At 36.0% G+C, this 25,609-nt stretch overlaps 1 protein-coding gene across 2 annotated transcripts in view; it reads left to right on the top strand.

The window, feature by feature from the left end:
* Positions 1 to 25,609, top strand: part of LOC114496960 (integrin subunit beta 3 binding protein) — a 57,667-nt gene that overhangs the window by 14,813 nt on the left and 17,245 nt on the right. For both annotated transcript variants that reach the window (XM_036026219.1, XM_036026218.1), the window contains 2 exons: positions 12,863 to 12,998; positions 20,826 to 20,892. In XM_036026219.1, the coding sequence (XP_035882112.1) occupies positions 12,863 to 12,998; positions 20,826 to 20,892 (203 nt within the window). The remainder of the gene's footprint in view (positions 1 to 12,862; positions 12,999 to 20,825; positions 20,893 to 25,609) is intronic.

Below are 25,609 nucleotides of genomic sequence, written 5' to 3'. Positions count from 1 at the left end.
TTTCCTATTACAATACCTCAGGAGGCTCAAATGGCCTGGTTAGTTGTTGGGTTCAGGTGTTGTTACCCTGCTTCCCCCATAATAAAATTTCCCATTAATCTTTCTCCTAATGGATTTTAAAATTCATTTATGTTTATTTCCTCTATCCCTTATTTCACTATACTTACAAAATAGTGATTTCCTTATTTACCTTTTGATTATAAAGAATTTCAAACATAGAGACAAAGATAATATGCTGCCCATTGCCCAGCTTCAATAATTATCAACACAAGGCTAATCTTGTTTCATTTATACTCCCACACATACTTGCATACCCCCATACGAGGCTATTTTGAAACAGATGTCAAACATCATTCATATCATCCATAAACACTTCAATAGTTATTTCTAAAAGATGAAGCCTTCTTTAAAATACAATGGTATGATTATATCTCTGAAAAATTGTCATTCTTTAATCATAAAAGGGACAGTCTTTGTTCAAATTCTCCAATTATATCCTATACTTTTTCACAGTTACATTGTTCTGTTTTTAATTTCATCATTGTTGAGATATAATTTATGTAACATAAAATTCACCATATTAAAGTGTACCAGGGACTTTTAGTATACTCACTATGCTGTGCAACTATCACCACTATCTTCATTTCAGAACACTTTTGTCACCTGCAAAAGAAACCCCATACCTGTTAGCAGTTAGTCCCCTTATTCTGCTCCCCTCCTCCCCTGGTAACTACTAATTTACTTGCTATCTCTATGGATTTGCCTATTGTAAACATTTCATACAAATGGAATCATATAATATGTGGCCTTCCGTGACTGGCTTCTTTCATTTAGCATAATGTTTTCAAGGTTCATGTTGTCACACTTAACTGTACTTCATTCTATTTTATGGCAGAATGATTTTACTTTGTATGAATGTATCACCTTTTGTTTATTCATTCCTCAATTGAAGGATATTTGAGTTGTTTACACAATTTTTAACTATTATGAATAATGCTGCTATCAACATTCTTATATAAAGTTTTATATAAATGAGTTTTCACCCTAGCTGGTGTGGCTTAGTGGATTGAGCACTGGCCTTCCCACTAAAGGGTCACCAGTTCAATTCCCAGTCACGGCACATGCTGGGGTTGTGGGCCAGGTCCCCAGTTGGGGGGTGCGAGAGAGACAACCACACATTGGTGCTTTTCTCCCTCTCTTTCTCCATCCCTTCCCCTCTCTAAAAATAAATAAATAAAATCTTTTTTTTTTTAACGAGCTTTCAGTTGTGTTGATTGTATACCTAGGAGTGAAATTGCTAGTTATATGGTAATTCTGTCCTTAATTTTTTGAAAAACTTCCAAACTCTTTTCTACAGTGACTACACCACTTCACCTTCCCACTAACATTGTATATGAGAATTCCAGTTTATTCAAATCCTTATCACTTGTTGTTATCTGACTCGATGGATTCTAGCCACCCTACTGGGTCTGAAGTGGTATCTCATTGTGGTGTTAATTTGCACTTCCCTCATGATGCTGAGCATCTTTTCATGTACTTACTGGCTATCTGTGTTTTTTGTTTGGAGAAATATCAATTCAAATTCATTCTCATTTTTTAATAGGTTTATTGTCTTTTTACTATCGAGTTATAAGATTTTTTATGTAGTCTTAGTACTATAGCCTTATCAGAGATATGATTTGCAAATATTTTCACCAGTTCTCTGAGTTGTCCTTTCATTTTCTTGATAGTGTCCTTTAAATCACAAGTTTTAAATTCTGATAAAATCCAATTCATTAACTTTTTTTGATTGCTTGTGTTTTGGGGGTTCTAGCCAAGAATCTGTTGCATAATATATGGCACCACACATTTTTACTACGTTTTTTTGCCAAAGGTTTTATAGTTTTGGCTCTTACATGAAGGTCTAACACCTAATTGAGTTAAATTTTGTACATGGTATGGATGTTCAGTTGTCAAAGCACTGTTTGTTGAAAGCTCTTTTCCCCCATTGAGTGGCATTGGCACCCTTGTTGACAATGGACTATAAATATATTGATTTTTTCTGTACCCTCAGATTTTTTCCATTCATCTATAGACCTGTCCTTTTGCCACTGCCACACTATCTTGATTGCTGTAAATTTCCAAAGTAAACAAAAAATTTTAATTACTGTACATTTGAACTCAGGAAGTGTGGGACCTCCAACTTACTTTTTTTTCCAAGATTGCTTCTGCTATTCTGTATCCCTTGCAATTCCATATGAATTTTAGGATCACCTTATCAAGATCAGAAAAATGGGTCAGAAAATTGGAATTTTGGTAGGTATTATAGTGAATCTGCAGTAATTCTTCCAAACTATGAAAACAGGATGTTTATTTTTGCTTTTTTTTACAATATTTTTTCAACATTTTTTTTGTGGTTTTGAGTATACAGGTCTTATACTCTTTTGGTTAAATTTACTCCTAAGTATTTATTCTTTTAGTATTTTGGTGCTAACATAAGTGTTTTTATAATTTCACTCTAGTCACTGCTGGTATATAGAAATGCAGCTGATTTTCGTATATTCATCATATGTTTACAACTTTGCTAAACTTATTAGCTCTAATTTTTTATTATTTAGGATATTATATATATCAAATAATGTCGTCTGCAAATATGGGTAACTTCTTTCTTTCCAATCAGATGCCTTTTATTTCTTTTTCTTGCTTGTTGCCCTGACTAGAACCTTCAGAACAGTGTTGAGAAAAAAGTGGCAAGAACAGACTTTGTTGTTTTGTTCCTGATCTTAGGGGAAAGCATCCAGTCTTTTACCATTTAATACGATGTTAGCTCTGGGTTTTTCCTAGGTGCCTTTTACCAGAATGAAAAAGTTCCCTTCTATTCCTAGTTTGTTGAATATTTTTGTATGAAAGGATGTTGGATTTTTGTCAAATGCTTTTGCTGCATCTACTGAGATGATCATGTGGGTTTTTTCCTTTATCATCTTAATATGGTAAAGGAAATACATTATTTGTTTTTTATATATTGAACCAACCTTGCATACACAGGTTAAATCCCACTTGCTCATAAAAAAATAATAATAACCCTTTTCATTTGTTTCTGGTTTCAGCTTGCCAGTGTGCCAAGGATTTTTGCATATATATTTATAAGGGATATTGGTCTGGACTGTTTGTGTGTATGTGATTTATTTGTCTAGTTCTTGCATCAGAGAATGAGTTGGTCTCATTGGCCTCCTAGAATGAGTTAGGGAACATTTCCCTAATTTTTGAGAAGGATTGGTGTCAGTTCTTTTCTTTTTCTTTTTTTTAATATATTTTATTGATTATGCTATTACAGTTGTCCCATTTCCCCCCTTCACTCCCCTCCACCCTGTACACCCTCTCCCACCCACATCCCCCCTTAGTCATGTCTATGGGTCATACTTATAAGTTCTTTAGCTTCTACATTTCCCATACTATCTTTACCCTCCCCCTATCTATTTTCAACCTACAATCTATGCTACGTATTCTCTGTACCTTTCCCCCCTCTCTCCTCCTCCCACCCCCCCGTTGCTAACCCTCCATGTGGTCTCCATTTCTGTGGTTCTGTTCCTGTTTTAGTTGTTTGCTTAGTTTCTTTTGGTTTTGCTTTAGGTGTGGTTGTTAATAATTGTGAGTTTGCTGTCCTTTTACTATACATGTTTTTTCTGTATCTTCTTTTCTTAGGTAAGTCCCTTTAACATTTCACAAAATCAGGGCTTGGTGATGATGAACTCCTTTAACTTGACCTTATCTGGGAAGCACTTTATCTGCCCTTCCATTCTAAATGAGAGCTTTGCTGGATAGAGTAACCTGGGATGTAGGTCCTTGTCTTTCATGACTTGGAATATTTCTTTCCAGCCCCTTCTTGCCTGTAAGGTCTCTTTTGAGAAATCAGCTGACAGTCTGATGGGAACTCCTTTGTAGGTTACTGTCCCCTTATCTCTTGCTGCTTCTAGGATTCTCTCCTTATCTTTAATCTTGGCTAAGGTAATTATGATGTGCCTTGGTGTGTTCCTCCTTGAGTCCAACTTGTTTGGGACTCTCTGAGCTTCCTTTGGCTGCCCTAACTTTTCTTTTATTTCTGGTTGTCTAAAAACTTATAGTACCTGTATCAAGTACTTCAGTGATAGTGTAGATAGTTCATAATAGTAGCAGATCCTTAGTATCCCATAAATCATACAGAAGGAAGCCTTAGTTAGTACTTTCAAGACTGTTTATAGTAGGTAAAAATCAATAAAATTCGGGCATCTGTTTGGTAGAATATGCTTTAAACAAGGTGACGAAGCAAGCTACAATTTGTGAAAGATACTGAAGGAGAACATCATATATATTTTATGGGAAGAAAATTCATTTCTTTTTTTCTCCTTTTTTTTGGGGGGTGGGGGGCAGAAAAATCAATGTTCAAACCTTAGTTTTATGAATGTACAAGGTTTGACCTTCTTACAAAAAGTGTACTGGCATTTGGTCTGGTCATAGAATTCTTTTTTAATAGTTGTGATAAATATCTCTAAGGAGTCAGTACATATCACAAGCAGTTGTAAATTATTAAAGAAGTAGTTTTGACTTACCCGGTTTCTATTTTCTTTTTCTAAAGGATCTGTTAGGTAGCAGTCATCATTGCTGAGTGGAAAGAATGCCAATCTTCTCTCAAATCTCAGTCTTTTTTTTTCTTTTTAAATAATTTCTTTTTCAATTACAGTTGACATACAATATTATATTAGTTCTGGGTGTACAACCCAGTAATTATACATTTATGTAACTTACAAAGTTATCAGCCCAGTAAATTTATTACTCATCTGACACCATATATAGTTATTACAATATTATTGCCTGTGTTCCTTATGCTGTACTTTACCCGCTCCCCATGAATATTCCGTAACTACCAACTTACACTTCTTAATCCCTTTACCTTTTTCATCCATCCCTCAAGCCCGCTGTCCCCTGGCAACCATCAAAATGTTTTCTGTATCTGTGATCTCTTTCTGGTTTCCTTGTTTGTTTATTTTGGTTTTTTAGATTCCACTTATAAGTGAAATTAGTCTGGTGTTTTTCTCTGTTTGTCTTACTTTACTCAGCACAGTACCTTCCAGGTCTATCCACATTGTTCCAGATGGTAAAATTTCATCCTTTATGTTATGGCTGAGTCATTTTCCGTTGTATACATGTACCATTTATCTATTATCCATTTATCTATTTATCTACTTATCTATTAATGAACATTTAGGTTGCTTCCATATCTTGGCTGTTGTAAATAATGCTGCACTAAATGTATGGATGCATACATCTTTTTGATTTAATGTTTTGGGTTTCTTTGGATAAATACCCGGAAGTGGAGTTGCTGGGTCCTTCTTTGTGTATTGTTCTATATAGCTTTTGTTTTAAAGTCTATTTTGTCTGGAGTAAGTATTGCTATGCCAGCTTTTTTGTTTGTTAACATTTTCATGAAATGTCTTTTTCTATCCCTTTATTTTCAGTCTGCATGTGTCTTTCCATCTGAAGGGAGTTGCTTGTAGACAGCATATGTAAGGGTCTTGTTTTGTTATCCATCTTATGTCTTTTGATTGGAGCATTCAGTCCATTTGCATTTAAAATAATTGTTGATTCTTATGTATTGCCATTTTATTATCCATATTTTTTATCTTTTCTTCTGAAAGAAGACCCTTTAACCTTTATTGTAATAATGGTTTGGTGGTGGTGAACTCCTTCAGCTTTCTGTTTGGGAAGCCCTTTCTTTATCTGTCCTTCATTCTAAATGATAGCTTTGCTGAGTAATCTTGGTTGTAGGTCCTTGCTTTTCATCACTTTCACTATCTCATGCCAGTCGCTCTGGCCTACAAAAGTTTCTGTTGAGAAATCAGCTGACTTTTTTTTTCTTTTCAAATTAGCTTTTATTATGAATTATATTGCTTGAAAAGGTATAGCATGAAGAATTTGAAATTAATTTTTCTGGATAACATAATTTATACTAACATTTATATATGCAGAAATAGTTTATACACATAATATAAAACCTCATATACTAGGATGACACTTGGTTTTTTGGTTTTGGGGAGTTTTTTCCTTTTATCTCTTTTTAAAAATTTTATTGTTTTTACCATTACAGTTGTCCCCATTTCTCCCTTTGCCCACCTCCACTCAGGGCCCCCCCGATTCTCTCAGGCAATCCCCACATTGTTCACCTTCTTTCCTCCAGTACTCCCTCCCCCTCCCCTCTGACAGCTGTCAGTCAATTCCAATGTATCCATGCCTCTGTTTCTCTTTTGCTCATCAGTTTATTTTGTTCATTAGATTCCACATATAAGTGAGGTCATATGGTATTTTTCTTTCATGGACTGGCTTAATAAATCAGCTTGTGGGAGCTTCCTTATAGGTAACTACTGCTTTTCTCTCACTACTTTTAAGATTCTCTCTTTGCCTTTAACCTTTGGCATTTTAATTATTATGTATATTGGGGTGGACCTCTTTGAGTTCATCTTGTTTGGGACTCCGCATTTCCTGGACTTGTGTGTCTATTTTCTTTACCAGGTTAGGAAAGTTTTCTGTGATTACTTTTTCACATAGGTTTTCTTTCTTTCTTTTTTTTTATACAACCATGCAGTTTTTATAATGTGCTTTTCTATAACTCTAGAGGTAAAAGAATCACCTTCTTCAATTTAATTCAAACTCAGTGATTTGTTCTTTTACAATGTCTTTATGAAAAGAATAAAAGTAAGAAACTATCTTTTACAGCAGGTCTGCAAACTTTATTTTCCCAGGAAAATAAAAACCTCCCCTTGAAAGCTACCCAAATAGCAGGGGTCAGTTAGTTTCACTGTAGCACTTTCTCAGCATTCCCCACCTGCCACATCAGAGGCCTGGTCAGTCAGGGACATTCCACCCCCAGCAGGACAACTAGAATACACCCAAGGCAGCACACCTGTGGAACCTGGCAGCCATGAAAAATTTGGCACCTGAGCACCACCCCAGTTGGCTTTCCAGCTGTTCAGTTCCTGGAGCTGGCAGCCTCCAACCTGAGTGGCAGCCAGTGTGAGCTTGATGTGGCATAGAAGGGCTTACAAAACTAAGGTCCTGAGGTCACTTGGTGAAATAAAGGCAAGGTTCAAGGAGTTCGTTTGTAAATCTATATGAGGCTGAACTGGCTTAACTTGAAGCTGAGTGCTGGTTGCACAGGGAACCCAGCAGGATCTGGCCCTGACTTCCATATCCAGGCCATCTACCGTGCCAGAGCAGCTGCGGGCCCAGGTGGGTCTGAACACCAATCCCAAAGAGGGAGCTCCAAAGTCTTGAATGGTATTATTGCAGGACGCAGAGGCTGTGAGCAGGATAATGCCCCCCAGCAGCTACACCTCGCTTGGCCTTTGAATCCTTCCAGCATCCCGTTGTCCAGTGGGTAGGGAATTTACTGCCACTGACTCAAAACTCAGACCTCCTCTCACCTCTGGGAGAGCACATAGGTTTTCAATTCATTGCTCCCTCCTTCTTCTGGCACGCCACCCCCCACCCCAAGTGTAAATGTTGGTAGTCTTGAAGTTGTCCCAAGGTTCCTTATACTATCCTCATTTTTTATTTTATGGTTTTTTTTTTTTTAATTTTTTGCTGTTCTGATTGGGTGTTTTCTGCCTTCTTATCTTACGGATCTCTGATTTGATCCTATGCTTCATCTACTGCATTATTGAGTCCCTGTAATATGTTCTTCCTTTAAGTTAATGTATTCTTAATTTCTTACTGGTTCTTGTCAAAATGTTTTCTAGTTCCATTTCTGTATTTCTTAGAGCTCTTTGTTGATGTTCTCACTAAGTTCATCTGCTCTTCTCCTAAGTTCATTGAGCATCCTTATGATCAGTGTTTTGAATTCTGCATCTAGTAGATTGCTTGTTTCCATTTTGTTTAGTTCTCTTTCTAGAGTTTTGTTCTGCTCTTTCATTTGGGACATGTTTCTTTGTCTCCCTATTTTGGCAACCTCCTTGTGTTGGCTTCTATGTATTAGTTAGAGCTGCTAAGTCTCCTGGTCTTGGTAGAGTAGCCTAATGTAGTAAGTGTTCTGTAGGGCCCAGTGACACAGGCTGTCCAGTCACCCAAACTGGTCAATCCAAGTATAAACCCTCTGTAGGCTGCATTCACTTTCCTGTTGTAGTTGAGCCTTGATTGCTGTGGGCACATCAATGAGAAGGATTTACCTTTAGGCCGCTTGGCTGGCCGTGACCACTGTGGAGGATCTGCTTTACAGGGACCAACTCTATGGAGCAGGACTTACTGCAGTGAGGCTCTGCTGCCCACTGATTCTGCCCCACCTTTTTAAAGAATTTTATTTATTTATTTGTTTGTTTTTATTTCTTTTAGAGAGGAAGCAAGAGAGGGAGAGAGACATGAATGTGTAGTTGCTCTCATGTACCCCTTACTGGGGACCTGGTCCACAACCCAGGCATGTGCCCTGACTGGGAATCGAACCAGCAACCCTCTGGTTTGCAGGCTTGTGCTCAATCCACTGAGCAACACCAGCCAGGGCTTGCCTCCCCGCCTTTTTAAATAAGAATGTATTTGAGCCAAACTGATGACATAAGCCATGGAACAAGATCTCAAATGTTCCCCAGAATAACAGTTTGCTTCTTCTTTTATGCATTTGAAATTAAGGAGGGGATGTAAGGAATATTAGAGGAAGTAAGGCAGGGATTAGATTATAGGATAGTTAACAAGATTATGTGCTCTTTTGGGAGTTAATACCTTACTTCTGACATTTCAAAGGTGTGTTAACCTAGACCAGGAGTATCAAACTCATTTTCAGCTGGGGGCCACATCAGCTTCTTGGTTGTCTTCAAAGGGCCAAATGTAATTTTAGGACTGTATAAATGTAACTACTCCTTAACTAGGGGCAAGGAGCTCAGTGCTGCCACTGGGTAGAAACAAGGTGTTGGGCAGGATAAAACAAGGTGGAAGGCTGGATTCAGCCCACGGGCCTTGTTTTTGCCACCTGTGGCCTAGACAGAATACACAGGAACTGCTTTAAAACCTTTCATTAAAAAAGTTTTAGGCCTGGGTTGTGACCCTCCACCATAACTTGCCCAGCTAGGAATTTATGATCAGGTCACCCTGTGAGATTACTTTTCATAGAACCTCTTTATTCCTCCACAGTTCTACCTTTTGCTTTTTTGTTTGTTTAACATTTTGGATATAATCAATCCAAAGGATGCATTGATGACCCGCTTTTTGGTCGAGTAGTATGGTCTCACAGCCCTTGGAAGGCTCATTCCTAGGAAGTCTTGGTATTGATGTCTTGATGACTACTGAGGATGGGACCTGAGTTAAAGCAAAATTTTTTCTAAAAAAGGGAAGGTAAATGGAAGACAATCAGATCTGTGGTCTTCATTGTGAAAAAAACATTCTGGATCATTTCTGTCCTATGAACTATTGTGATCCCAGTTTTACCTTTTCACCTTTCTGTATTTAGTACAATATTGACATGAGCCGTGAAAAGTATATTATCAGATATCTCGTACATGTTCAGTAATCATAAGCAGTTGGACTAAATGGAAAAACTCAAAGGACAAATATAGCTATTAATATGACTAATATCATTAGCAGACAGATAAAGATAATCAAACAAAATGGATTCCAAGTTCACTATCATTCTGTAGATACTCAGGCCATGTTAATGTCTTGGGATAGCTGTCTCCGTTTCGTGCTAGCAGCTCCTCATCCTCAAGGAATCTTTGACAGGTGTAGATGTTCATTCATGGTTAGGCACCTGAGTAGATTCTTTCCAACAAGGTTGGAGTGTGTCTTTTATTAGATGTCCTTTCCAATAAACTGTCACCAGGGGGCAGTCAACAGTCTTTAAAGTCTTTGTCTTCTGGGAGCTCACCAAATTCACTTGATGCGAAGCAAGGAGCTGGTGGGGTACAATGGGACCTTGCTTATACCTAGCACCAGGTCCATGGGGTGGTCCTGGGTGTACTTCTTGGGATTCTTGCCAGCTACCAAACAAATTGATGCCAAACCTGTGGAGAATTTTTATGAGCTTATTTGAGCCAAACCAGTGTGACACACGCCATAGATCTCAGATGCTCCCTGAGTCTGCCCCTTGAGTGTGTAGCTTGTGGAGGTGGTCGGGTGGTGCTTGGGTGTGGTCTGAAGCTGTCTACTGTGTGCGCTGGCTCTGGGGCCTCCCAGGAGGTGCAGGCCGAGGTCTGTCACTGTGTGTGCCCTGCCTGGGGCCACCCTGCCTGAGCTACAAAGCGATCTGCAGATGGCTGCTACTTGTGCTGGGCTTGGAAGTACCCAAGAGAGGCTAAGCTTCAAATCAAGTCTGGCTTTGCCAGCTTTGCCAGGTTTGCAGCCACTTAACGAGAGGTATGAGGCTCCCTGAGGCCAGGTGCTCTTTGAGAGATTTTAGGAAAGTCCACAGCATAAGCCAGTACAAGTAGTTTGTATGGAAAAACCACTGAAAATGGCCTGGCAATCCCCAGTCTTCTTAACTTTTCCTGTTGTGGGAGACTAATTAGTAGGCCAAGTCCTTCAGTGTTTGATGGTAGAATGGAAATTCTCACATCAATTCTAGGGTCACTTTTAGCCATCTTTAAGGTTTAAAAGCATATCTTGAGACAACTTATGGGGGGGGGCTTAGTAAAATTATGCCTTCGTGTGTATCAGTAGACAGACATATAATATTTATTTACTGAAGAATATTTACTGGAAAAGTATGTATTACTCTATGCATAATAATTGTAGATAGACATTTTTTCTTTTAAGCAACACAGATGACCAAAAAAGAAAGAAAGAGACTCAGTATTTTTAAGGTGAGGGAAAATATATACACATACACACACATGCACACACAAAGACTTATTTTATGAAAGCTAGAAAATTGTTTTCAAGGAGAAATGTATGATCTACAGTTACAATGTTTAGATATTTGGCAATTGGAAAAAATAATTTTTTGGTGAAAATAGGAAAACAGATTGACATAAATGTACATTAGGGTAGTGACTTTCATTTCTTGTACATATACAGTGAAATAGTTCTGGGCAATAAATTCTTGGAAAAGTAGGGTAGGATTGGATAAATGTCATAGTTTATGACTGAATACATATAAACAGGTGAAAACTCAAGATGGAGAGGTAATAATAACCACCTGATAAAGCGACTTAAAACCCTTTCACCCTACAAAAAAAGATTGTGCTAGAGTTATAACTTGATATTATGGTTTGATTTTTTAAAAAGATATTGGTTACATTTGTGGCTACTGTGGGTATATAAAATAAAGAATGGAATGCCCTTGTTCCCTCAATACAAAGAATTATTTATCATTTAAAATCTTAACTGTAAAAAAATTGATGCTTCAGGTTTGGGAACTAATAACAAGATTATTGAAAAATGGGACACAGCCACTATTTCTGCCATGGCATCTTGAAAATAAAGAGTAGTTGATATTGGAAAATTAAATAACTATTTCAAGACAGCTACCAAACTAAAGTTCACTTCCATAATGTTGACAACGTATGAGTCTTCAGACCTTTCCTTTATCCCCCAAACACCCTATAGTGTCTGCTTTATGTCTAAATTTCAGGTTTTTCATACATTTTATTTTCACTTATCTAAGCCTCACCCTGCCCCCCTCATAGGAGTCGTGCTGTGAGGTTACTGCAGCCTGCTTTGATTTTCTGTCTCAATTTCCTTAGCACACACACTACCTTAATACCCCTTCACTGCTGTGTCTGAGGCCAGAACAACTTCTTCTCTTTGTTTGTACACATTAGTTAGCAAGTGCTGGGTAATTAGTAAGCATTGTGGAAAACAAGTTTAAAGGGAAATCAGAAGAGCAAGCAACTAATAGTGTGATAATGGTTTTCGGAGGAAGTAGACATGAACGGAGACCCAGACCAAAGAAAGACTATGTCCCAGGGAAGATAAGATTGAGAGGGCTAGGGCCCAAGTATGTGTAGGCAGATACTTGGACTATAAGTGCCATTTATTATTGGATGAACGAACTAAGGAATGAATGTGTATAGTGGCTTGGCCAAGTTTATTGGACTTTTATTGAATTTGTTGGGGTGACATTGGTTAACAAAATTATATAGATTTCAGTTGTACAATTCTATAATGTATCATCCGTATTTTGGTGGACTGTTCCTTATAAGTCATTCATTTATCACACATTTTTTGAGTTCTAGGGTACAAAGACAAAGAAATGATATTTTCAGGAACTCAAATTTTAGTGGGCCAGAAAAAAAATGTAAAAAATTTGCTAACTTCAATAGGAAATATGCACAAGGTCTGTGAAAACACAGAGGAGGAAGCTGCAGAGGGGATTTGTATAGGATAGGCCAAATTCACAAAGACCTTACATTTCATACTCAATTGTTTAGGCATTACTTTGGTTATCAGTAAGGCAAAAGACTATCAGTGACAGAGCAACTTTGTGAAGGTTTAGGACAGTACTGACCCTTCCGAGGATTTCCCTGTGGGATTTAGTAAGAGTTCTGAGAGTTCCCCTGACCCAGCCCCGTAATTATACTTCAAGTTCAGCTGACAGCAAAAGTCAGGATATAATTGGGAGAGCCAGCCATCTCTAATTAGTTTGGAAGTACTATCTCAGAAGGCAGTTACTCTTTAATGTTGAAATTTTGTAAATACCAAACAACTGAGATGCCCTAAAATATATACAAAATATATACATATGGAAACCTAAAATATATACATAACTTGAAAAAATAGTGTGCATTTTGAAGGTGATGATTGAGTATGTTTAAAATCTAAAAGAAAGAACAAGAAAAAGAGTATTGGTTGAATTTTGTGAGTTCTCAAAGGTATTTTCAAAGATCTGTAACTAAACATAGTATTTTTGTCCCAAATTAATGTTTATTTCCAGCCATTTGGCCCTTCAAAAATCACAAGGAAGAAAAGTACTACAGATTATTCTCCAACAACTGGAACTTGTCAGTTGAGCCCATTCGCTTCTCCCACAAGGTCTAAAGAACAAGAACACAAAAATGGACCATCAAATGGTTAGTTAAACATTTTTTTCACTTATTGTAATATTTTTCTAGTTACTGGTTAAATCAAAATTTTGACTTAATAATATATGGATATTACTGCAGCTGATTTTTTTTCTTCTTAAAGAATTCAACATAGAAAAGGCTAGAATATAGATATTAATTTGGACATAAATGTAAACTTTCTAGGTACTTACTTTAAAATGCTACTGCAGACTTTGTTCCCTTACTGTCCTATCCATTAAATAGAAATTATGGCCTGACTGCCTTCAGCTACTATCAATTATAATGGTCACAGATATGCCTCTTAACAAGCTATCCATCATGTGCATAAATTAAAGGGCACATAATTCAGGTACCACTGCACTATGCAGTTTAAGAATGATACTCCTAAATGTTATTTTTATACATGTTGTTCATTTAGTCTTATCCACACTTTGTATATCTTTGTATAGCTGCTTTTATTACATTTCATTCCCTTCTTTTCTTTTATTATTTTAAATGCATTTTAAAAAAATCTGTAGAATTTTCTGTAAGCAAGTAACCTAATTTCATATGAAATGCTTTATTTTAAAATATTGTTAGTTTAAATTTGACCATATATATTTCTTATTCTCTGGTAGTTTATTGCTAAAATGTCTATTTAAAAGATATAGAAATCTAGACTTCATAGGTTTCATTTTTAATATTGGAAAAGGTTATGAATCAGTGACATGTCAAGTTTCTATAATATAAAATTTTAAGTAGGCTTAAATTTAATAAAATATATTTTAGATATGATTAGCCTAATTTATATTTTATTGTTTCACATTTATTGAGTGTTAAGCATATACTAGAAGCTATACAGAAACAAAGAAGTCTTATTTTACCTAATTTGTTGTAATGAAACCCATAATGAGATCTTAAACTTTTGAGTGACTTTTATTTTACTTTAATCAAATGCTTTTTATGTTAAAGCTATTACTATTAGGTTTGCTTTCACAAAAATGTACGAAGATGTACACATTTTCTTCAAGCTCTATAGTTCTGTTTTTTGTACCTTTTTTGATATATCTTTTGTTTAAAATTAACAATTAGTGCCTTAGAGGTGGTACATTTCCATATTGAAATGTGAATAGGTTCTAAGTGGATATGTACTCAATTTCCATGTTGAAATTAAATATGGACTTAAGGGAACATTCCTTTTGCCCATAAAAAGATTGGTCACATGATTCCAGTTGACATTTAAGTGGATAATTATCACAGATTATAGTACTAAGTAAGCTCTTTTTTAAAAAGTCATATAGCAAGCGTTCCTGGGGAGCTGGTAATATTCTATTTCTTAACATATATTGTGGTTACACTGGGTCACTGTATAATTTTTATTAAACTGTAGATAATGTGTTTTATATACTCTGATATATGTATCTCACATACAGAAGTCTCAAAGTAAGAGAATTCTGTCTAGGTTCTTACATCAGATTATGTCATCTTATTACATGTTTTAGAAATTAAAAAGCCCAACTCATATGAAGTAATTTAAATTCCAAATGAAGTCATAACTTCTATTAACAATCCTCATTTTTTAAATATTGTACAAAACATAAGATATGATTTAAATAAGGACTTTTACCTAACATTTTCAAGGACATTTGAGTTACTACACACTTCTCATCACACTTGGGGTATAATTCAAAACCTTATCATGACTTTTAAGGCCATACATCATCTAATACCTGAGCATATCACCTGCCTTATTTTCTACTACTACCCTTCCCAAGCTTATAATACTTTAGCCATTCTTTCCTGCTATTTGTTAATCATGCTGAGCCCCTTCCCACCACAAGAACACTGTACTTGCAGTTGTCTCTGGAATACCCTATCTCTAGATATTTATATGTACATCTAGTATACCTTGAACCATGTGGTATGTGAACAATTTACTTAATATTAAATTTAAATTCATTTCTAACTGTAAAAGGAAGAAAAATCTGATTATAAGTCTTTCCTCTACTTAGACTCTGCATGGACCATAAATGGGGTGACTGATTCAACCTTATACATTTAAGAGATATATATATATATATATATATATATATATATATATATATATATATTGTATAAATACACACACACGCATTTATCTCTCTCATATATACATATTTGTGTGTCATTACCTTGTTTCCCCCCCATCCCTTAGCAAATTTCTCCAAACTTATGCTTTCAGAGGAGAGGAAGACTGGTACATCTTTTGCTCATCTTTACTCCCCAGAATGCATCAGAGTTATGTTTTTAGTAATTAGGGTAGAAGGATAAACAATAAATTTGCATAGCAAAAGTGAATACTTATAAATTAGACAATAGAGCTGTAGAAATCACTCAGATTGCAGCAATGTAACAGCACAGAAATATAAACAGAATACGATTAAAACAATAAAGAGAAATGAAGGAAGAAGCAGCTCTGTGTTCAGGCCAAGATGGAGGTGTAGGTAGATATGCTTCACCTCCTTGCACAACCAAAAGAGGGAAACACCAATTTAAAAAAACAAAAACAAAACAACACAGAACTTCCAGAAAATCGAACTGTATGGAAGTGCGACAACCAAGAAGTTAAAGAAGAAACATTCATCCAGCCTAGTAGGAGGGGACGAGACGGGAAGCTGAGTGGAGAGGACTTGTGGTAAGGCAGCAGCTGGCAGGCCAGGTGGTCTCACATTCACATGTAGATAAACTGGGAGGGACTACTAAGGAGCGAGACAGACTGCACAACCCAGCATTCCAACATGGGAAAATAGAGCCTCAGAACCTCTGGATGTAAAAACCTGTGGGGGTTGTGGGGGCAGAAGAAGCTGCCAGTCTCTTGAAAGCAGGTGGAAAGCCGAGCAAGCAGTATCGTTCCCTCTCTGACCCCTCCCTCCCATATAGTGCCACAATGCATCCAGAATGTGGGTTGCCCTGCCCTGGTGAACACCTAAGGCTCCACCCCTCACAACATAACAGGTGTGCTGAAACAAAGAAATATGGCCCAAATGAAAGAACAGAGCAATATTCCAGAGAAAAAAACTGAATGAAAAGGAGATAGCCCACCTACCAGATGCACAGTCTGAAACACTGGTAATTAGGATGCTCACAGGAATAATTGAGTATATCCACTAAATAAAGGAAGAAGTGAAGGCTATACAGAGTGAAATAAAGAAAAATATACAGGAAACCAACAGTGGAACAAAGGAAACTGGAGCTCAAATCAACTGTTTGGAGCAGAAGGAAGAAAGAAACATTCAACCAGGACAGAATGAAGAAATAAGAATTCAAAAAAAAAAATGAGGAGAGGCTGAGGAACCTCCAGGACATCTTTAAATGTTCCAATGTCCAAATCATAGGGGTACCAGAAGGAAAAGAGGAAGAACAAGAAACTGAAAACTTATTTGAAAACATAATGAAGGAGAACTTTCTCAATCTGGAAAGGAAGTAGACTTCCAGGAAGTTCAGGAACCTCAGAGAGTCCCAAACAAGTTGGACCCAAGGAAGCACACAGCAAGGCACATCATAATTACATTATCCAAGATTAAAGATAAGGAGAAAATTTTAAAAGCAAGAGAAAAGGAGACAGTTACCTACAAAGGAGTTCCCATAAGACTGTCAGCTGATTTCTCAAACCTTGCAGGCACGATGGGGCTGGAAAGAAGTATTTGAAGTTATGAAAGGCAAGGACCTACATCCAAGATTCTCTATCCAGCAAAGCTTTCTTTTAGAATGGAAGGGCAGATAAAGTGCTTCCCAGATAAGGCCAAGATAAAGGAGTTCATCATCACCAAGCCATCAGCATATGAAATGTTAAAGGGACTTATGTAGGAAAAAGAAGATAAAAAATATGAACAGTAAAATGAGAACAAACTGAACTATTAACCTAACCTAAAACAAGAACAAAAACCAACTAAGCAAACAACTAGAATAGGACTAGAATCACAGAAATGGAGATCATATGGAGGATTATCAGTGAGGGAATTGGAGGGGGATAAAAGGACAGGGAATAAGTAGCATAAATAATAGGTAGAAAATAGACAGGAGGAAATTAAGAATAATATAGGAAATATAGAAGCCAAGGAACTTATATGTACAACCCATTGACATGAACTAAAATAGGGGAATGCAGGTGGGAGGGGGTATACAGGGCAGAGGGGAATCAGGGAGAGGGAGAATGGGACAACTGTAATAGTATAATCAATAAAATATATTTTTTTTAAAAAGATTTTAAAATCTGTTCCATTGCTGCCTCTTAAATGTTTTTGTAGATAAAAAAGCCATTCCACTTTTCTCATTGATACCTTTCTAATCAATATTATAAGTAATACTTTAAGAATGTTGTATTTTCTTCCATAGGACTCAGTAAAGGTATTTTAAATTTAATAAGCACCATTAACATTGTTATTTTTCATGAATTGTTCCTCTAAAGGGCTTCTTCATTTTCCACACTTGTTTACTAATACTAATTTGGTCAATTAAGAGAATAACAGGATTTGATTTGCCTGTTAGCCTGCAAGTTCCAACTTGATCTAGCAATAACTTTTAAAAAAAGTTACTAACTTGTATGTGACACCTTACATAAATCATTTGAATCTCTCTGGGTCAATCAAAATTTTCTTCAAATCATAGCTTTTGGTTTGGGACCAAATGATGCCTGAGATGTGTGTCAGCTACAAAGTGTGTGTATCTAGAAGCAGCATGATACTAGCCTAGACCTGTTTGAACTTTAGATTAATCTGTTAATAAATAAGCATAGCATCATGGTTAAGAGCGCTGTCTTTACAGCCAGCTGGCTGGGTTTAGGGCCTGACTCTGCCACCCACTACTTTTAGGGCTGCTGAGGGCAAATTATGTAAATCATTCTATGCCTCTATTTCCTCATCTGCAAAATGAGAATAAGAGTGACCACCTCAGAGTTGTGCAAATTGATTAGTTAATATATGTAACATTTAAAAAAAAAACAGTGTCTAGCCCTAAAAATACTATATAAATGAATGTTATCATCATCATTGGTTGTACTTCTAAATGTTATGATTTGTTGTAAACTATCTTCATTAGTTACTGAAGGGGCTCCCTGGAACCTTACTAGAATGTCCACATACAATTTTGAATACAGTCCATATTTAGTGATGGTATGTTTATTACTACAGTTTTGCAAAATTACATCTAAAGGGAGTCAGATATACAGCTGTTAGTTATATATAACCTACCTAGCAAGAAGAAGACCATATAGCCTTTTAACATATGTTAATTGCTAATAGAATGGAATGAAACAAAGTAGCTATTAAGTAACTAGAAAACTCCTAATGATATATTAGCGTCTACTAACAGTCTTTGATAATTGATGCAAGTGCTATTCTTAGAGACTTTAAAACTCTTCCTACTTATCAATCAGAAATATATAATAAAAACATAAGTTCTTCCATGGAAAAATTGAGATTAATGCTATTGATTTTATAGGAGGAGATTTGACTAATCCTCTTACAATAATAAAACTGTTTAGAAAAGTATTGAATGGGTGAAAATTTAAATAAAGCATTCTTATTTCTCACCTAACATTACTGATGGGTGCTAAAATGTGAAAATTAAATACAAGGTAAAAGAACAGAGTAATTTAATATATCATTGTGGAGATTTATTGAATACAGACACCATAGTACAAAATTCAGGTAATTAATTAATACTAATTTTCCAAAATAAAGGTTTAATGTGTACTATGGGTTTTCATCTGTGGTTTTCTACAAAACATACATTTCCAGCTTGACTTTTTCTTTAGAGAGACAGCTTCTAAGAGACTTATTTCTTCAAAGTTCTACAAAATGATAAATGTTACCTTCTTACCCTTATATTTTTCATTAAATAAACTGTTAACCATATTAATTTATTCTGTTAAATTTAACGGTGCAGACAAGTCAAGTAATGAAAAGTTACTAAGCAAGAGAGGTAACTAGTACTTTAGCAAAATTTCTAAATCACAAGATTTTTGACATTAAAGTCTAATTTGAGATAACAGTTTAGTTACAATTTTTTTAGAGAAAGTATAAAGTTCAGAATAAGTGAGGAAATTATTAATCACCTTCTGAACCAATTTACTCAATGAAATTATAAATACCAGGTCTTGGGAAATATACTCTAAATAAGTATTCCCCCTAGTAATAGGAACAAGTATAATTAATGGAATAAAAATTAAATTAAAAAATGCAAACCAGCATTGTAAAATGTGTTGCAGATTATATATTTCTTAATATTTAATAAATTACACTTGAAAATTTAAAGAAATTGCCTTCACATTATCAGTATAATTGACTTCATCTAGAAATATTAGAGCCTTCTGTGGTATAATCCTATACTGTTCAGTACATGTAGAGCATTTGGAATGTAGCTTGTCTGAAATGAGATGTGCCATAAGTATAAAATACACACCACATATCAAAGATTTAGTGTGAAAAAATAATTATTTCATTAATAATTTTATATTGTATGTGTAAAATTATAGTATTTGGGGTATATTGGGTTAAATGAAACATCAAAATTTATTTCACTTGGTTTTTTCCTTCTTTTCTTTTCTTTTTTTTTTTTTTCTGGTAGCTTAAAATGACAGGAATTTATTCTCTCACAGCTCTGGAGGCCAAAATGCCAAAAATCAAGGTGTCGGCAGGATTGGTTCTTTCTTGAGGCTCTGAGAGAGAATTCATCCCATGCCTCTTGCCTAGCTTCTGGAGGCTGCCAGCAAACCATGGTGTTTCTTGGCTTGTGGCTCTGTTTTTACTTTTTAGAAAAATTTTGCTACTAGAAGATTTGAAATTAAGTGGCTCACATTGGTTTCTGTTGGAGAGTCAGATAGTTTTTCACGATACATTACATTGAACAGTTTTTTTGAAAAGTAATAAGAACATTGAGTAAATAATAGTTCTTGTGCCAGTTGTTGAACAAATGGAATTGCATAAAAATATGCAATAGTATGAGGGGAGTGTCATCATTTAAACATTTTAAAAAGTGATTTTTCTTTAGTGTTTGTCATTAATAGTAAAGAGTTTGGATTATTCATTCATTTGCTTGTTTATTCTTTTAATAAACATCAAAGGCCATATATGTAAGACACTGAATCTTTAATTAACTATGCTAATGTGCCTTGAAATATTTATATACCAAATATGTTTAAAGTATATAATGTATATTGTACTATAATCTAGAACAACCAACCAAATGGTTAGCTCATAAAACCAATGTTTACTTGACCACTAATAGGTGTAAACATTTAAGTTCTACTAGAGCTATGAAATCAAACTAACATTTTTAACCCCGTACACATATGAAGGATAACTTAGTTTCTCTAGTTTTCTCTTTAATATATAAGCCCCAGTGGAAATTTTTTTCAAAAGATTGTTTTTTCTAGCCCTGGCAGGTGTGGCTCAGTTGGTTGTGCGTTGTTCCTTAGACCAAAAGGTCGCCAGTTCAAGTCTCAGTCAGAGCACATTCCTGGGTTGTGGGTTCGGTCTCTGGTCAGGGTGGGTACAGAAGGCAACCAATTGACGTTTTTCTCTCACATCAATATTTCTCTACCTCTCTTACTTCCTCCCTTCCCTTCTTTTAAAAAGAATTGTTTTATATAACATCATCATGAATAAAAAATAGGAAAATAAGAAATGAAAAATGTAAAATAACTATTGAAAAGTTGTAACAGCAAAAAATTTTTCCCATAGCAAATTTCAGGATATGTTTTTCTTACTTTCCTTTTATTTGTCTATCCTTTTATTTTCTATTTAAAATTTGGTGATCTGAATTTTATTTAAAATTTGACAATTTTCCCTCATTTTTTTTGTTGCACATGTATAGGAAAGAGAAAAACATTGAATCATCTCAGTTTAACCAAGAGAAAGAAATCTATAACAAAAGACGATGAGTAAGTTTGTTGTTTTTGAAATAATATACATATGTCTTGAAAGAGAGGGGTCATATTTGTTTAGTGATAATTTAAGAGAAATTATTTTCTTACAGAAATTAATAAAGAGTTATACCTGAGTTAAAGTAGTCTTTCTTAAAGAAGTGAAATACTTTGTGATATGTTTTGCAGTGTTCACATAATGGTGATATGTGATACCTTAATTTTAATGCTCATCGAGCCCACTTTTCCCAACTTGTACATCAAGACCAGCTTAGGTTTAAACTGAGGAGCTCTATTCAGATTTACATGGATGGAGAAGTAACATGTTGTCTAGGAACATAACGCCTAACAAATAGCTGGTTTGATAGCTAAGAACACAGTGAAGCCTGCAGATTACGCAATCTAGAGGAACCTAGAAGGCTTACTTGCCAGCACCTAGCTATTTTCATATTGGCTTGCCAGAGGTCCTTTGAATGAAGTCATTATCTGCAGAAAGCTGCTGCCTATATATTCTGGAAAGAGTATTTATTCACTGAGGCTAGAGAAATTGAACTAAGGAGGACAGTGATCAAATATTCAAAGTAATTCATATGTTCAGCTCGTTTACCCTTTCAGCTGTATCTTCTTTGTGCCACATAATATCATGGATGGGTAGAAATGAGGAAAATGAAGTTTCTACCCATTGGAAGCTTGTGGTCTTATGTTAATATACCTGTGCTAACTTAGAAGTGGGTAATGTTTCAAAATGTTTTTAAACCATTTGAGTGGAACTTAGAGTGAATTTTCCATACAAATGGTGTAATTTGTGGTTATACCTCAAGGTCAGGGTCTCAAATGGATTTTTTCCATAATGTAGCTGAACTACATTAAAAGATGGAAAATGAGTACCATTTAGAGTATGGTGAGGATACAGAGTTTCTCAGAGAAGTCTTGTTTGGCATCTCCTACATCTAGTCCCATACCCCTTTATCTGCTTTTCCTAGCTATCTTCCCTAGCCCTACTCCCCTCAGCTGCAAATATTTTCATGTGCCCTATCCCAACATACTTCTGTTATAAATTACTACTCCCTCCTTCCCACATTTAAAGTTCTCATTTCCTCAGTGAAACCTATCTCAACTAGATATTACTGTATTTTGCTGTGTATAATGTGTACCCATGTCTTTGGCCCATACTTTCAGGAAAAAATCTTTTAATTTTTTAATTCATTTTATTTATTTGTTTATATTTAGAAACAAAACCAATTATCATATTCCAGGGTATTATTTTCCATATGATAATGCTGTTGCTTTCTAGAGTTACACTTTTAACATATAAGCATAAATAAAAGAATTAAAGACATTTATATAGATATGGAATTAGTACTACCCATGTATAATGCGCATCCTTATTTTTTCCTAAAAAATTTGGGCAATAAAGTACAGATTATACATGGCAAAATATGGTGAGAGGAAAGCATTTTTTTGTTTAACTTACTATATTTTAAAAGAAGCAATATATATATACATAGTAAAAAAAGTCAAGTTGTACAAAAGGACATGCAGTGAAAGCAAATAGCAAGTAATGGTATTACTTATATGTAGAATCTTTTAAAAAATTTTATAAAAACTGGTGGTTGCCAGGGGATAGGGGGATAGGACATGTTATTTAAGGGTACAAAATTTGAAACCAGTAGTAAATTAGTCCTAAAGAGCTAATGCACTGTATAGTGAATGTAGACAAAAATATTTGTATTATAATCTTCAAATTTGCTAAGGCTATAACTGAATTATTCCATCCATTAAAAAGAAATGGTAAAGAGACTTCCTGCAAGATGGAGGAATAGGTGGACGCACCATACCTCCACCCACAACCAAGATTAGAACAACAATTTAGAGCCAGAATAACACCTAGAACTGACAGAGGATTTATCTGAATGGAAGTTGGACAGCCAAGAAGTTGAAGTAGACCCGTACATCCAGACTGGTAGGAGAGGATGAGCCGGGTGGGCGCAGGTCGGCAGCTCAAGGAGGTCTGGGAAAATGTGGCGCAAACTCGGTGCGTAAGCCATCTGGGGCGCACAAAAACTCAGTGGTGCACCCTGAGTACGCAAGCTGTGGCTGGCAGACCCAGTGAGGCGGCGATTATGGACCAGGGCAGAGCTCACAGCCCAGGATCCCAGAGAAGGGACTGAGATCCCAGGAGAATGGAACTACCACCATTGTTCCCTCCCATCCCTGCTCCCACCCCCGCCCCCACATATAACGTCACAATCTAGGGACTGGGGTGCCCAGCCCCGGTGAACACCTAAGGCTCCACCCCTCACCATAACAAGAGCAACCAGACCGGAAAAAAAAGAAAAAAAAGGGAGAGACAGGGAGAGACATGTTTCCAACAGAAGAACAGATCAGTCCCCCAGGACTCATCCTTTTGAGCGACCAAGAAATAGCCAATCTATCATATGCACAGTTCAAAACACTGGTGATCAGAAAGCTCACAGAATTGGTTGATTTTGGGTGCAAATTAGATGAAAAGATGCAGGTTACCATAAAAGAGATGAAGGAAGATACACGGAGGAGAGCCAATAGTGATGGGAAGGAAACTGGGTCTCAAAACAATACAGTGGACCAGAAGGAAGATAGAATCAACCAAGCAGGAAAGCATGAAGAAATAAGAATTCAAAAAAACGAGGAGAAGCTTAAGAGCATCCAGGACATCTTTAAACATTCCAACATCCAAATTATAGGGGTACCAGAAGGGGAAGAGGAAAAGCAACAGATCGAGCATGTATTTGAACAAATAATAAAGGAGAACTTACCCAATCTGGCAAAGGAAATAGTCTCCCAAGAAATCCAGGAAGCTCAGAGAGCCCCAAAGAAGTTGGACCCAAGAAGAAACACACCAAGGCACATCATAATTACATTAGCCAAGGTAAAAACAAAGGAGAGAATCCTAGAAGCAGCAAGAGATAAGGGGACAGTCACCTACAAAGGAGTTCCCATGAGACTGTCAGCTGATTTCTCCAAAGAGACCTTACAGGCAAGAAGGGGCTGGAAGGAAATATTCCAAGTCATGAAAGACAAGGACCTACATCCCAAATTGCTCTATCCAGCAAAGCTCTCATATAGAATGGAAGGGCAGATAAAGTGCTTCTCAGATAAGGTCAAGTTAAAGGAGTTCATTATCACCAAGCCCTGATTTTATGAAATGCTGAAGGGACTTATCTAAGAAAAGAAGATACAGAAAAAACATGTATAGTAAAAGGACAGCAAACTCACAAATATTAACAACCACACCTAAAGCAAAACCAAAAGAAACTAAGCAAACAACTAGAACAGGAACAGAACCACAGAAATGGAGGTCACATGGAGGGTTAGCAACGGGGGGGTGGGAGGAGGAGAGAGGGGGAAAAGGTACAGAGAATAAGTAGCATAGAAAATGTAGGTTGAAAATAGATAGGAGGAGGGCAAGAATAGTATGGGAAATGTAGAAGCTAACAAACTTATAAGTATGACACATGGACATGAACTAAACGGGGGAATGTGGGTGGGAGAGGGTGTACAGGGTGGAGGGGAGTGAAGGGGGGAAATGGGACAACTGTAATAGCATAATCAATAAAATATATTTAAAAAAAAGAAATGGTAATTGTGTAACATGATAGAGGAGCTAATTATCACTACAATGGCACTTATATTACAATATTTAAATTTATTAAGTTAACATGTCATATACCTTAAATTTATACAATATGTTAAATATATTTCTTTGTTTTTGTTTTTTTTTAGAAACTTTGTTTTCTGTAAACCTTATTTACATTCTGTTAGGAGTTGTGGAAGAACACCTTAAGACCACTCAGTGGTTGTTCCTACCTATTCAGTAATCTGGAGGTATATTTCAATTAAAAAAAAAAAATTGAAAAAGAACAAGAAAGTCGGAGGATTTACACTTCCTGATTTCAAAATTTACTACAAACTTACAATAATTAAAACAGTATGGTTCTGACATAAGGATAGGCATATGGATCAATAGAGTAGAATTGAGAGTCCAAAACCTATACATCTACAGCCAAAGTGATTTTGACAAAGACGCCAAGTCCCTTTAATGGGGAAAGAATAGTCTCTTCAACAAATGTTGCTGAGACAACAGGATTTCTACATGCCAAAGAATAAAGCTGAAAGAAAACAAAAACGCTAACTTCAAAAGATATATGCATCCCCCCATGTTCATTACAGCATTAGGTACAATAGACAAGATACAGAAACAACTTAAGTGTCTATTAATGGGTGAATGAATACAAAATGCAATGTGTGTGTGTATACACACACAATGGAATATTATTCAGTTATAAAAAGAATGAAATCTTATCATTTGCCACAGTATGGATAGACGTTGATAGCATTATGCTAAGTGAAATAAGTCAGACAAAGAAAAACAAATGTCAGTTATATGGGGAATCAAAAACAACAACAACAAAAAAAACCCAAGCTCATAGATACAGAGAACAGATTGATGGTTGCTGGAGATGGGGAGTACTGGGTGGGGGAAATGGGTAAACAGGTCAGTCAAAGGTATAAATTTCCAGGTATAAAATAAATAAGTCATGGGGATGTAATGTACAACATGGTTACTGTAATTAATAATACTCTATTGCATATATAGTTGCTGAGAGAGTAAATCTTAAAAGTTCTCATCGTAAGAAAAATTTTGTAACTATGTATGGTGACAGGTATTAACTAGACTGACTATGGCGGTCATTTT

This window comes from Phyllostomus discolor, chromosome 5, assembly GCF_004126475.2.
Source record: "Phyllostomus discolor isolate MPI-MPIP mPhyDis1 chromosome 5, mPhyDis1.pri.v3, whole genome shotgun sequence".
NCBI lineage: Eukaryota > Metazoa > Chordata > Mammalia > Chiroptera > Phyllostomidae > Phyllostomus > Phyllostomus discolor.
This window is presented reverse-complemented; position numbering and strand designations above follow the sequence as displayed.